General features: G+C 37.1%; 1 protein-coding gene across 5 annotated transcripts in view; it reads right to left on the bottom strand.

The window, feature by feature from the left end:
• The window catches only part of SLX4IP (SLX4 interacting protein), a 76,046-nt gene that overhangs the window by 4,077 nt on the left and 57,279 nt on the right, over positions 1–14,690 (bottom strand). For 4 of the 5 annotated variants that reach the window (XM_064146127.1, XM_064146128.1, XM_064146125.1 and 1 more), the window contains 2 exons: positions 14,561–14,638; positions 11,815–11,903 (listed from right to left, as the gene is read on the bottom strand). In XM_064146127.1, the coding sequence (XP_064002197.1) occupies positions 11,815–11,903; positions 14,561–14,638 (167 nt within the window). The remainder of the gene's footprint in view (positions 1–11,814; positions 11,904–14,560; positions 14,639–14,690) is intronic. The other variant, XM_064146129.1, reaches the window with a different exon arrangement.

Below are 14,690 nucleotides of genomic sequence, written 5' to 3'. Positions count from 1 at the left end.
CAAAAAAGCATTATCTCTGAAGCGAAGGAAAAAACACAGCAAAGTCCAGAAGAGAAGTGGCTTTATGTATCTCCTCATCTTTGACAGCATTTTTCTTTGTCAGCCTGCTTGATGCAGCTTCTGCTTGAGGCACATCAAGTGTAGGGAGAGCTTATTTATGCTGTTCCTTGCTCCGCGCTGCAAAGCCAGCATGCTGGAGCCAGGCAGTATGAAAGAACTGAAGAAATCAGAAGAGGGCTATGGAGGCACAAGGCCAAAGCATGTACATGACCACTGCCTGGAACATCCCTCAGGAATCTGTCACTTATAGGCAATTAAGCCTTGCCTGTTTTTATTTTTCTTTCTGCTTTAAAGGAGAGGGGGTAAACCTCACTGCCTCCTCTAGAAGAGTAAGCCAGTGAAAACAACTTCCTGTTTTGTAAGCAAAAAGAGGGTAGTCAGGCAAAGAAAGCAAGCCATTTCCACAGTTTAAAAAAGTACAGCTGTTTTCAGCCTTCTCTTCAGAGACAAATTATGCAACATCTTTGTGTGTACTGACACATGCATGAAGTTCTGTCCACTAATGGTGCAACGTGCATGTTTAGTGCAGGCAGAAAACACATGTGACCTACTGGCACTGGAATTTTAACCTCGGAAATCAAGCCGAACTACTTTAATCTAAGGGATTAATTGATGCTTCTGTTCCTGTCAGAGGTATGGACACCCTCATTCGTCAAAGTATGTTTTCATATTGTGTAAACAAAGAGGAGAATATCACAAGAAACTCAAGAGCTTTTCTGATTTTAAGAGAAGGCACAGAAAGACTCTTAACCGTAAAGTAGAAACTGTTCAGATTTCCAGTAATGTTCACATAACTCTGAAGGATCTTGCACAATCATCCTGCATCAAAGCAGCTGGAGAGCACTCTTACTTAGCCAGGGAACAGAAGCACAGGCAGAAGCACTTGAATTCCTGCTTCATGGTAACTGGAAAGGCTAATTCTCTTAAATTTTCTTCACTCCTCAACACAGCAGATTGTGACAGTCTTGCCAATCCACTAAGGCAATTGCTGTAGATGTGGTAAGCAATGGGTGGAAAGCAGCACTTTGTACTAAATTCAGAGTAGGATTGGGGACAGTTTCTGTCCGCACATACTCACTACCACAGATAAGTGATAAACCCCAGTTCTAACTTGCAGATGATGAACAGTACACAACTGTTGCCTGCAGTACACTGTCATGCCAGGGTGCAAAGAGCAGACCCTGGAGAGAAGCAAACGATGGAGCCACATCACTTGAGAGTTGAGTCAGACGGGAGTTAATGGTCTAGAGATGAAGGGTAACACATTCCCTCACTACACCGTTGCCAACCTTTTATTTTGTTTTCAAATAGCTTATCACAAAGTAGTGACAGAAAAGGGTTAAGGCATTAAAAAAATTAAAAATCAAAATGATTTATATGTGAAACACTTCTGAACATGCCCTCTAAGTACAGTAGATTTTCCCCTTGGAACCACACCCTGTAAGTGCTGTATTTTGAGAGCTGAACAATTAACATAAGGCATATGAGTCAGTCTTTGAAAGACTCTGTGGGAACCAGAGAGCCTTTTGCTATTAGGAGTGATGTAAACTCCCTAAGGCTGGAGTAAGTCCACAATAGAAGGCAGAGAGTCATAAATAACAACAATGGGCACTCCGTATACTACTAAGGCACTCAGACATTACTCGTGATACTTCCTTTATTTTCTTTATTAGACTTAATAATTTTAGTTAATTAAAAAAACACAGAAAACATTGTCTGTTTTGGGAATACTGTTTATTTCCTATGGGAACTTCAGGACTTGTTAAAGAAAGTTAAAAAAAAGCTAATCTGCTCTCATCCTGTCTAGTAATCCCAAATTCCTTTTAGGCAGTGAAATAATTAAAGAAAAATATTCCAGGCATAAAAAGGAGGACAGCAGAAGCAGACATCATATAAACAATGACACCATGACAGAGAAAAATGTCAAAGCACCGCCAGACTTGTGACTTGACTCCGAAAGAGCTGCAGGGAGTGGGAATGCTGCTAACAAATTAAAACCACATTTCTTGGCAAATTGTTAAAGACAGACATATTTACATTTGTATAGAGACTGGGTGGGCACAAAAGATTAAAATGCTTCTTTAGGCCTTGAACTGCCACGTTCTATTAGAAATATGTGCTCTTAAAATCCTAGGGTAAGCTCACTCCTTTTTGTCACTAAAACTCAGCAAGGAAGGGCCTGCAGAAATGAAGATTACACTGCCTGCCTGCCCTACCTGCTCATAACACTGGCCTCTCAAATCCTGATTTTAAAATCTTTAGAGTATTTATTCAAAGAGCTATCTGGGAAAAAGACTTGAGTCCTACAGAGAAACATGACTGTTAGGCACACAACATACTTGCTTTAAGGCTTATCAAGTTGAAAATTCATTCTTCTATCTCACTCAAAATGAAAAAGAAATCCTCAGAAATGTAAAAGTGGTGACTGCCATCTGCAGCTTTCTCCAGAGTGGCCAAGTTGCACAACACAGCACTAAATGCTTATTGAAGAACTACTCATGGAAGTGTGAAAAATCCTTGCAGTCCCTTATTCTGAAGGGGATGGAAAGGTTCAGCCTTTTCAGCCAGACACACAAGTATAGAGTTTTAAACTTCAGTCTAGGGATCTGGGCTAAAAGAAAATTTCCCATGTGAACAACACTGCTCTCATTCCTGCCTCTCCTTTAGTTTCACACTCTCTAGCTGTCTCTCCCTATGCTTGGGGTAACAGTTGCACATGGTTATGTGCCTGTTCCTTAACTCTAACAGATAAACTTAAATTTAGTATCTCTTTAACAAAGGAAAAAAAATCACAAACAAACAAAACACAACAAAACCCACACATTGTTTCTCAGTTGGATTTATCAATGTGGCTCAACTTGCTCAGCAAAAAAAACTTCATATAAAATATAAATGGGTGCAATAAATCACATTTAGTATCAAAGTTCCATATGGAAGGGGGCTCAGAATGTAATAACGTAGACTAAGCAACACAATAATTATCCCAAGCATACACAAGTGAATAAAACCAAAACTAGCAAAAGGAATCAGAAAGAGAGTTATTTAGGGGAGTTGTATGTGTGCCTGCAATTGCATGATCTCTCTTTATGTCCCTCTGGCAGTATCATCCGCTCAGACATCTAAAATAACCTACAGGTCTCAGAATGTTTCTGAAACATGACTGGCATATCAGAGAGGTCGTCCCAAACTGATAACCAGAAAAGGAGTCCTAAAGCACATGAGGAAGCTTGTCAGTGAAGGGTGAATCAGATACTATCATCTACCTGACAGAAAACTGACAGAGAGGATTTTAGGTCTTCCACCCCCTCCAACCCCACAAGAAGGAAAAGTTTCACACAAATCCACAATACAAATATTTCAGTATTTCCAATACAGTGATGTACCTGTCCCAGTAATTCTACTTTTGAACTCCTACTGCACCATAAAACATTCATACAAGTCTTCCAAGTACAGAATTGGATATGATTCTCAAACTGAAATATAGTTCCTTGATTGGAATTGCAAAATACTGCTCCATATTTTAAAATGGACTGACCGGTTCCAAATGTCAGTAAATTCCAGTAAAAAGCATTGAGGATCATTCTATGTTATATATGGAAGTATTGATATTTCATTTGAAATAGGTATTTTTAAGGAATACTGATGGTTTTTTTTTAATAACACTCTTTTCAAGATTTAAATTAGAGAAAGAACTAGAGAAAACTGCAACTCTCTGGTGAGGAACAGAACTGTGTAACCTATCCATGGCCTAGTAAAAATAAAAGGCATCTACTACTAAAGCTCCTTTTGATTTGACACTGGGGTTCCTAACTAATAAATTTTTGCTTGTGGAGAGTCTCTGTGGTGCATATTATTTAGTCCGAGAGTCAATTACAAGGCCATGGTCAAAAAATGCATAGATGTGGTGCTCAGGGACATAGTTTAGTGGTGGGCTTGGCAGTGTTTAGGTTAACAGTGGGACTTGATCTTGAAGGCCTTTTCCATCTTCAATGATTCTATGATATACATTCCACTTTCTCAATATACATGTAGTGGTTTTTTCACTTAGTACATAAGCTTTGGCAACTACAAACAATCCAAAAGTCTCCAAAGCACCAGCAGATTAGCTTAAAGCACAGGACTTCTAGGAGGAAAATGCCTTTTTGCTTTTGAAGTCTTTTGTTTGGATCTCAATAATGTTTTACACACAGCAGGAATCACTGAATGTTCTGAATGTAGGAAACAACTTCTCTAGACGTGCACTTGAACGCTTGTTAGATAACAAAAGCCAGAAAAGGTGCTAATAAGCTGTACATGCCATAAATCAAATAGAAATGTGATACTGCATAAAAAAACTAAAGCTGGGAGGAGGGGCTTTTTAAAAGTTGACACACTTATGCAACAGAAAGAGCAAGAACATACATAACTCTTGCTAAAGCCACTGAAGGTGCTCCTAAAAGCAGTGATTTATTTACATGCTGAGCAGCACGTGAGACATGCTGTATTTGCTCGAAGGCAAAAAGCGTTAAAATTAATGTTAAGTAATTGAGCTATTAATCATTCTGATTTTATGTACTGATGATACAAGACTCAGATTCTATCTTCAGAGAAAGTGTCCACTGATAAGAAACAGGGAATAGCTTCTCAACTAAAACAACTTCTCGCAAAGACAACAAAGAAAAGCATAAAGCATATTAAAGCTGAATTACATTTGTAAGGAACCAGTGTCTTAGAAGTCTGCATCTTTACTTGGTCCTTCTCATCAATTTTAAGGCTCCTGTCTCAAGCAGTTATGAAAGAGGATACATTCTATACTTTGAAGATTTCCTTATAAAACAAGTTAGCAGTTTTATGAGGAATTTGACCCCTTTTCCAACTTACAAAGCATGAGGAAAGGGAGCTACCACTCAGTTGTTACACAGGTATCAGAAAAAGCAAGGCACTCCTGTAATTCTATAGTACAGCTTTCAACATCCTAACCTGAGGATCCCCTATCTGCCTACCAGATCTAAACAGGTATGAGAGTACAAATATCTAAACACCTATCAGCAATACTGAAACAAACTGTATTTATCCTTCCAGTTATAAACATGGGTTAACTGAGTACATGATGTATACAACAACATGATTCATATACTTAACATTTCAACTCTTACAGGAAAAAAAAATTGGAAAAGGATACCTCAGTTTTGAAAACCTTGTTCTCTTTATACAAGACAGTGTAACAACTGGAGGTGATCTTGGAAAGAATAACTAATACTCTTGATCTTCCTAGCTGTAAAGAAGCAAATCTGTAAAACAGGCCCAACTGCATAGCCCAGGAGATAATTACTGTTCAACGATTAAGTCAATGTTTTAGCCTGGTTTCCAAAACAGACACTACCAACCCAGAAGCCCCCAAGACTTTTGAGCTCACACTGGAGATTACTCCCCCCAAATACTTTCAAATCATTACAGATTATTCAAAAATCCTTCCACCATATATTTTAGCTTAATGCTCAGTCAGGTTATGAAATTCCTATTAGTTGCAATAGGTTTGTGCTGAAGGCTGAGGAACGGAGTGCTCTTTGAAATAATTAAAAACCCAAATCCATCAAATACTCTTTGCCAAACAGGACTATGGAGAATTATTAATTAAAAAGTGAACTAATTTAAACCTAGAGTCATGAAAATCTCACAGATGCACAGCAGCTAAATAAACCCTTTACCTCAATGTACCTGTAAGTATTATCACTGACAGCCTTCCAACCCTGCACCTTTGCTTGATGTGCCCGTCCTCTCAAAGTCTGCAGAGTGGAAAAAACTACTTCAGCACGAAGTCCAGAATCCTAGCTCAAATCCACCTTAACCAACAGCATTAACCGTGACAGAAGGAGAGTGAAAGAAGAGAAGAAAATGAGGGAGGTGAAAGGATGATGACAGATGATAATATCTTAAATAACCACAAGGCTTTGACAAATGAGATCTTGTGAACACGGCTAAGTAGTTACATTTAAATCAACTAGAGCACTCATATAAGCTGCAACTATCAAAATCAGTAAAAGATTACTCAATTTGTTCCTACTTTTTGAAGATTGCTTCATATGGAACTCATTTTATGAGCTTAATTGTTTATACTGCAGTTACAGGGCCTTTTGTATTTCTGCTATTCTTCATTTGGATTTTGCACAATGAAGAGTATATAATCTTTTACTGAAGATTCAACTTACATACTGGCTTTAAGACACTTTAAATACTATTCTCTATTTCATTCAATACATACTCTAATACTATGTGTCTGCTTTTAAGGTAATAAGGCTCAAGAACAAAGATTTTCAAACCAGTTTGTTACAGCAATACCTTGGCCTGTTTCCAGAGATCATACTGTTAACTCACTCAGCAGCATGCATGAACACTGTAATTGCTCTTTTCAGTAAAATACTGTGCATTTATCAACAATTTACAATCCCAATACCCCTCTACCCTGCTCTGTGAGGTTGCTCTGAAATTCTCCACAGCCTTCTCCCATCTTGACTAATTGAAATAATGGTGTCAGATTTAATTTCATCACTTGTCCACTTCTTTGGATCATTAATAGAATGCACAGCAGACTGCTACTAGTCTTTTGCCATGTAGAAAACAAATCAGTCAGTTTGCAAGCTGCAGGAAGAAACTACGACAAGTTCAGACAGATCTCACTGAAGCAATTCACAGCATTACCACTCTCAGGTATCGTCCCTCCCCTTTTGCAGGAGGTTCCTACCCGCACTGCAGAGTCTGCAGAAGAGAGCACACACACGCCCCAGCTGCTTCCACCTGCAGTTCAATGCACTAGTTTAAAAAACAGGATTTTCGTTTGCATGAATCCACATCATTCTGATATGCAGCGAGACAAGATGCAAGCATGCAGCCCTTTTGGCAAACTCTGCTCTAGGAGTAGTAGTCTCCAAGGAGCAGAGGAAGACAACCAGGACAAAAGGCAATACTGTAAAACTGCCACCACTTTCTTCTTTATGAGCAAGTCAGACTTTAGCATCATTACTTTCTGATGTAGTTGCTCAGAGAAAGCAGTCTTATGATTCAAAGCCATCCTAACAACGAAAGGGGAATCTCACCCTTACCCAGCACATGGTCTTGCCAGGTCTCTTTATCAACACCAACATTTATACAGCCATGCCATGAGACTGACTGATGTGATCCAGCTGAAAGCTAACCAAGAAAACAACGAAAAACCTTAATCCCCTCAAAACACCCTTGTTTTCAGAGGGATCAGTGAGTCAGCCCAACTCCTCACATGTGTCAGTACTGACAGACACTGAAGACAAAAAATCATGGCTAAGAGACAGGAAAAAAAGGCAGAAGAGACTCCATGTTTCAGTACTGTCAATCTTGCACCAGCTTGACCAGAATATGAAGAACGAGTAAAGAAATGTGACAGAAGATTGAAGTGTTAAAAGCAAACATTAAAAGATAAAAGCTATTCTTTACCTGCTCCGCTATGTGGTACTCAGATAGGGTCCATTAGTCTGCAGTTTCTCCCTCTCTATCTTTCTGACAAAAAGAAGTAAACCACCAGACTACAGCTCAATGTTGTTTTCCTCTAGCTAGGTTTCCTAAAATGACTGAAAAGAATCAAGCACAGCCTAAGCAAACACACAAAAACTAAATGTTATGAAATTTAAAACATATCAAGAAGACAAATACTACAACAAATGTAACATTAATGTGTGTTTTAGAAATTACTTCCAAACCAGGGTAACTGTCAACTGCTACCTAATGGAATGGTTCTGCTCTCTTCGGCCAAATCCTGGCAGCAAGCTCCTGCAACATTTTTTGTGTCACAATTGGCAGCTGTGTGGGTACAGGATGAGCTGGTTCACTGAACTGACACGACAGAAAACTAATCCTCCAATAAAAAACAGAGAAACTTCACAAATGGATCATTTTCTGCTGGATCAAGTCAATGAACTAATTCATTCTTGACTGAAGAATCACTTGGTTTATTGTAACCAGGAAGGAAAGAAATACGTAGTTGGAACCAGGCATGTGGAGTGACCTTTTCCACAGTAGCTCACCATTACAACAGTGTAACTGTGATAAATACTTTTATATATACATATATATATATATATATATATATATATATATAAATATATCAATATATGGATATGCATACACACACAGAGGTCTGTGCCAAGATTAGCCCTTACATAGTGTGAATTGTGCAATTGTATTTTGTGGCATTTCCTTCTTCATACATTCCATCTTCACACATCACACAATCTGATAGCACTTAACAATAAAACAGTCTTGAAAGCATTTAGAATAACTAAATTCCACATAAAAGTTTGTACTAATCTTTACAAACCATTGCTAATGTGAAAAGTTTTAGTTCTGCCTCTCAAAAGGCACACTATTTTGATAATATATACTCTCCTGTTTATTACAGGTAGGTGCACATGCTTTTGTGAGACAAACAGAAGCCTTTTCTAGGCACAGTCAATGTCAAAGCAAATCATGCCATTTGTGCTCTTATGAGTTTGTAATGTATTTGAGTTTTACAACTTGTAAATTGACTGAATTTATAAATTCAGAACTGCATGAAGAAAATGAAATAGTTTGCTTTTATTTTTCTGCTGAAGATTTAGAGTATTGACTGCATCTTCAACATTATTGCTCTTCTGCACCTATATGGAGCTTTTTGTGGGTTGATTTTTTAAGAGTTACATTCTGATTTGAAAAGAATCTTTCTTCTTGCATAATATTCTCTGTAACTTATCAGGGCTCCATGGGAACCCTGAAAGTATTTTAATCAAGATAGGATTGCCTGCTCTCCACTTTCTTTTCTGGTTTCACATGAATGGTAAATTCAAATTTCCACTTCAATACCATTATTAGCTTAACCTCCATACTTTCCCTATAACTGCTTCCTCTCATAGATTCTAGTATAAAGCCAATGTGGTTATCAATGAATACTCCATTGTTAGCACATTAAAAATGCCCATAACATCCCAGTAAGCCTTCCACCCATTTCCACTGCTCCTTCAGATAACCTATTTCCAATTTTCCATTTTAGCTCTCTACATTACAATCATCAAAGAAATGTTGTCAACTATTCTCTCCAAAACTCTCATGTATTTCCCTGGGTTTCCTCTTTTGCTATGTTCCCAAAACTTTCTTACTTCACAAGATAAAACTACTCAGGATTTCAAATACAGTTTGACAGAACAGGAAACAATGGTTTTATGTTTAAACTCAGCAATAATCGCCCAGGCTATTTTCCATTTTTCCTTCAGATTTTCAATTTGCTTTATGTTTTTTCAATAACTTTCTTTATTGTTTCTTTCTAAGAGAGACTTCCCTTATTCCAAAATTGTTATTGCTGCCTGAAGCCTTATTTTTAGATATGACCACAGAAACACTAATTTCTAAGTAGTTTCTAGAAATTAGAAATTAACATACCAGTAGATTTCAGCTCTACTGCTTAGAAGTGCCCTCACATATTCTATTAGTTTATCTTTACAGATAATTTGTCAGAGACTGCCTAATTCAGCTTCTCCTTGGTCTTACAGATGCATTACAGAAAGCTTCAAATTGCTTCTCTCAGCAATCGATGCTAAGTTTTGTGCCTGTGAATTTCTCAAAAAATCAATCTGATTACAATCTTTTTAAGTTGCAGGATGTAAGAATTTCATTTCATACCCAGCTACGTCCCTTGAAACTCTTAGTTTAATTACAGCTAAATTCAAATCAGAGGGTAGCTTAAAAGGCATTGTAAAGACAAAGAACAAAATGCTGAAGACAGGTGAAGAAAGAGTTGCAATAAGTGACAAAAAGTTTATGATGCTGCCATAAAACTGGTGGCAATGGGAAAACATGGCATTGAGCCTGAATTGTCAAGACAGAGCTCAGGAAAGCTGAGGAAACTTGATCAAAACCATAAATCACTATAAAAGCAGTTAAACTGTTAAGTCTTGGCTTAATCAGTCGCAGTGACATTCAGCACCACTGACAATACCTCCTTTAACGTATAGTCATCTATTTCATAAAGCACAGACGGTCCCTCACAAGCAAGAGTGTGAGCCGATTAAATGCTTAAAAAGGACTTTCATCCAACACTATGAAATTATTCAAATCCAAACAACATACAGAGGAAAACAAAACATATGCCTCATATTTAGCCCATGATAGAATACTGGAATGTATCAACAGAAAGGTCTTCTGGGTGGTCTCTTGAAGTCTAGTTTAGAGTTCAAGCATAGTCGCTGCTAAATTGCATAGAGAAAAGTACACAAAGTGCAGATCTTTAGGCTTTACTTCTGCAGTGCCAAAAACGAGAAATTACCTCTTGGTGGCAATCAAACATTCCTTCAGTTTGGCAAAGCATCAAAGTGGACTACATGGCAAATTCGCTACTAACATGCTGTAGAAGTTCTTGATCAACAAGCCAGCCTGGAGTGGAGCCTTTATATTGGTATTGTAAGAATTAAAAAGATACTGAAAGGGTCTGCTCACATCTTGTTAGTTCTTGATGGTTTACAGAAAACTAACAATTCCAGCCAGTTCTATGCACATGTATTGCATCTGTAAGTACTGCAAACTCCTCTCTCCACTATTGGTCAGGCTATGACCCCTCTAAGATTTTTTTCCTTTTCAAACATGAGTGTTTAAGCTTCCTTTTTAAACAAGTTTTCATGGATTAAGATCAACTTTAGAAATAGTCAAGTCAAAGTCCATAACAATCTATTTTTTATTTGCCTTCTCCTTACTGGACAGGATCATGTGAAAGAAACTAAAGAAAACGTCTCATCTTTTATGGGAAGATTAAAAATACCAAATGAGGAAACTGGGTAACTCCTAAAAGATACATAAGCAAGAAAAAAAAAGAATTCTCTGGTAAATGCAGAGAGAGGAATTTCTACTTAAAGAAGTCAAGTAATTATCAAGAAAATACTGGAAAAGCAGTGATTTTGAAAACAGCAAAGTGCTTCTAAAGCAATTAGATTGTTTTTTGTGCATGACAGAAAAACATTCCCTTGATCTTTTGTCATTTAAGGATACTAACCAGTCTAGGAACAAAGATAATAAAACCTGTATTTAGCATAATAAAAATGCCCTGACAGATATTAAAAAAATGCTTAATTGAATGAGTAGAACATTTTTTTTTTCCAAAGGTCAAAAATACTTTAATACATCTAAGACAAAATACTAAACTACAGAAAGACCTCAGCATGTAGTTTTGACTCTTGCTGTGAGCACAGAGAAGATTGTTAGACCTAGAGCAGGCCACTTGGGTCAATGTGAACACTCCTGAGACAACCAGCAGACAACTACAGCATAAAACGTTTATGGTCTTTAACTATGCATCGGTGCCTTTTCTTCCATAAATGCTTGGGGAATTTTTTTCCCCATTGATCCATTTGAGTTTTTTTAGAGAACAAGTGATATGAAAACACATAAAAAAACCCATGGTCATAAAAATGGCCCCATTCTAATTCTGGAAAATAAAATGTTATAAGGACAAAGAGAAAAAAGAGCTCCAAATCAAGGTGCTAAACCAATGCCCAGATTTCTAAGTATAAAGTATTTTCCTAAGCATTAATACAGTTCAGAGGAATTCCCATTTTTGACTGCTTCAAACTCAGGGTATCCTTTTAAATACTTTGGCCCATCTGTCGTAACTTTTTGGTCCCAAGGTGACAGTCACAAATAAGTGAATAACTTCATCTACAGATAAACATTAATTTTACCACTAGGAAATAAAATTTAAAGCATATAGAACAGCTTTGTACATACCAATACACCATTTTCACACGTCCAGGCACTTGGATTAGATTCCATTTTACTGACACAAACTATAAATCTGTCTGGAAACACACGTAGCTCTATGCAAAGAAAGAATTGATAAGAAGGTTAGAAAAATTATAACCATATTCAAAACCACACAAGATGACCACACAGATACACATTATTTTAGTAAACAAAATTATTTATCTTTTCAACTGCACACTAACTCACTTCATACACTGCAGTTTCTTATCTCTCCTTTTTTGTTTTTGAATGATTTAAAATGGCAAAACAAATCAGTAAGTCTAAGTAAATTCAGTTCCCAAGAGGACAGTCTGGCTTCAAATTTGTCCACCTGTACCCTTGGACAGAACCAACAAACCACTGAAGGATTATTTCTTTTGTGCTACTCTGGTGCTGCAACTTTCCATCACAACAGCCATAATTTATGTTTGCAGCACAGTGCAACACATTCAATCAGGACTTGGCATTAAAACTCTCCATAAGGTGAACTGTTTCAAACTCTAGCTGCAGTGATTTTGGAAGTCATTAAACAGATTGGTTAATTAGTACCAAATTACATGTTTTGCTCAAGATTACATGCTTTTTTTATGAACACAACAAGGTTTCCAGTTACAAAGGATTAAAAATTGAAGGGTTCTCAGGTTAGAACAGACCAGATAAAGCTTTATCAAAGTACCCAGCAACGCTACATAAAGAGCATATCTGGCTACTTGTTGCTTTACATATGAGATCTTGTTCAAATTCCTCCCTTCCTGTATCTTCCTGTATATTTTTGTTGATGGTTTTTGGTTTGTTACAGTTTTGTAAGAAGAGAATTACTAATACTGGTTTTATTTTAAAAGCAGCCATAACACCCCATTTCCTGAGACAAGGAATAGACATGGAGAGAAAACACAAGGTTGACCATAGATTTGTCACTACAGCATCAACTCACAATAGATTGAGTACAGACACACTGTGCACAATTTGCCAGTGACAATCTCTCCATTAGTACCTGAGAGCCTGAGTGTTTTCCAGCAACAACTCTTCTAGAGCTATCACAATGAAAGATGGGTTGTTGAAACAGATTACCTTGCATTTGCCACTGGTTGAAAAAGCACAGAGAGAGACATCCAATGCACCTGTATTGGCACCAACAGCTTGCAAAGCTACTGTAACTTGATAATTAATAAGAGCCTTTTGTATTCTGTTTATAAACATCAACTGCTAGCAAAACTGTGTTTAAGGAAGCATTTATGCTGTATGCCTTATGTCCAGACTGCTGTTTCTCTGCCTGCATTCCTCAAGAACCTCAAGGCTTTTCAGTCACCCCAAGAAGGTCCAGTACTATGGATTTCAAAGCACAGACATCTACGAAGTGGGTAACATAAGAAAAGCTGGACAACCACTGCAACAACTGAATTGTTCATGTGGGATTCCTATAATAGCCTCTTCAATAAATTTACATTAGATTTTTAGTGAGCATGACCAATTAAAGTATGCAAGATTCTTGTTCTACTAGGCTCAATGTCTGGGTGGTTTTTCATAAATGCTAGATGTATCTTACAGAAAGGAACCATTGGTGCCAAATTGTTTCCTTTTTTTTCTTTTTAAGATATATACTTATTTTGCTATTTTTTGGGAGTCACAGGCGGCAAAATCAAGTTCCTTTCTCATTAGGAACTTCACGTGCGAGCAAAGCTTTGACAGCAGCATCAAAGCCTCTCTTTTTGGCAGCACTAGCAGGGCAAGTTCATTCGAGTTCAGCATTTTTATTGTTACATTCTATAACAATCTGCCTTGTTGGATAACAAAATTAAAGTATCTTGAAGTATCACTTTTTAAAAAGTTGAAATACACAGAAACCATTGTTGAGACACCACTGCAGACACTCTGCTATTCTATTCTAACTGTTCCTCCAGGAGCCCAGGATGGTTTGATGAAATATTTAAAATCAGCACTCCAGTCTCTTTGACCAGTATGGACTAGTTTGCATTCAAAGAGAGATTTTGGCATTTAAGAATATACTTAATTCCTATAAAAATAACAATTTCTTAAAGCATTCAATATTTTTAATTGTTGTGGTTTGCCTTTGTAATAGAAAAAGTCAACACAAAGGGCAGTAATTGTTATAGTTCCTTTTTCTTGCTGTTGATGAGACAGAATTGACATTGCTTCCTTACAGAGTATCTCAGCTTAGGAAAACATGGAAAAAACCAAGATCTGGTGTGATGATATCATCTATGTAAAGATTTTATAATGCTGAGGTGAATGAAAGCCTTTTCTTGAATGTAATTGTATGGTAGAGTTGATGTCACAAGACAATCAAAAAATAATACAGTGATTCATACTGCAACCTCTGCTTGATTCACCCTGCAGAGACTTAGCAAAATGCTGAGTCTCATCACACTTAAGAGAATCTGGTGTGGCTGAAGTGATTACCCTGGGGGAAGGCACACATGAGTTTAAAAAAGTCTTAAAAATTCCATCATATGGTAAAATAGACTTCTCTCTTTTTTTTTTTTTTTTTTTTAGGGAGGAAAAAACCTCTAGAATAAAAAGAAACAAAACAACCAGCAAACCAAAACCAACCACCAACAAACACACAAAACTCGAAACCAAGCTCTAAAAGAAATTTTGATTAAGTAGAGCAAAATCTATTAAAGTATTAGTTTATGTTCCCTTTTTTCTCCCAGAAATGCAAGACTAAGAAATGCAAGACTAAGTAACACTGTAAGAAACTGATTCTTACCACGATAATGTTTCCCTAAAGCACAACGGAGATTAACCCATCTCTTCATAAAGTAGGCAGTAATGTGAAAAGTGTTGGCTGCAACATAAAACAAAAGCATGATAACAGTATGTGTAAGGGTATCTTGGGC

Source organism: Pogoniulus pusillus, chromosome 7, assembly GCF_015220805.1.
Source record: "Pogoniulus pusillus isolate bPogPus1 chromosome 7, bPogPus1.pri, whole genome shotgun sequence".
Lineage (NCBI taxonomy): Eukaryota > Metazoa > Chordata > Aves > Piciformes > Lybiidae > Pogoniulus > Pogoniulus pusillus.
This window is presented reverse-complemented; position numbering and strand designations above follow the sequence as displayed.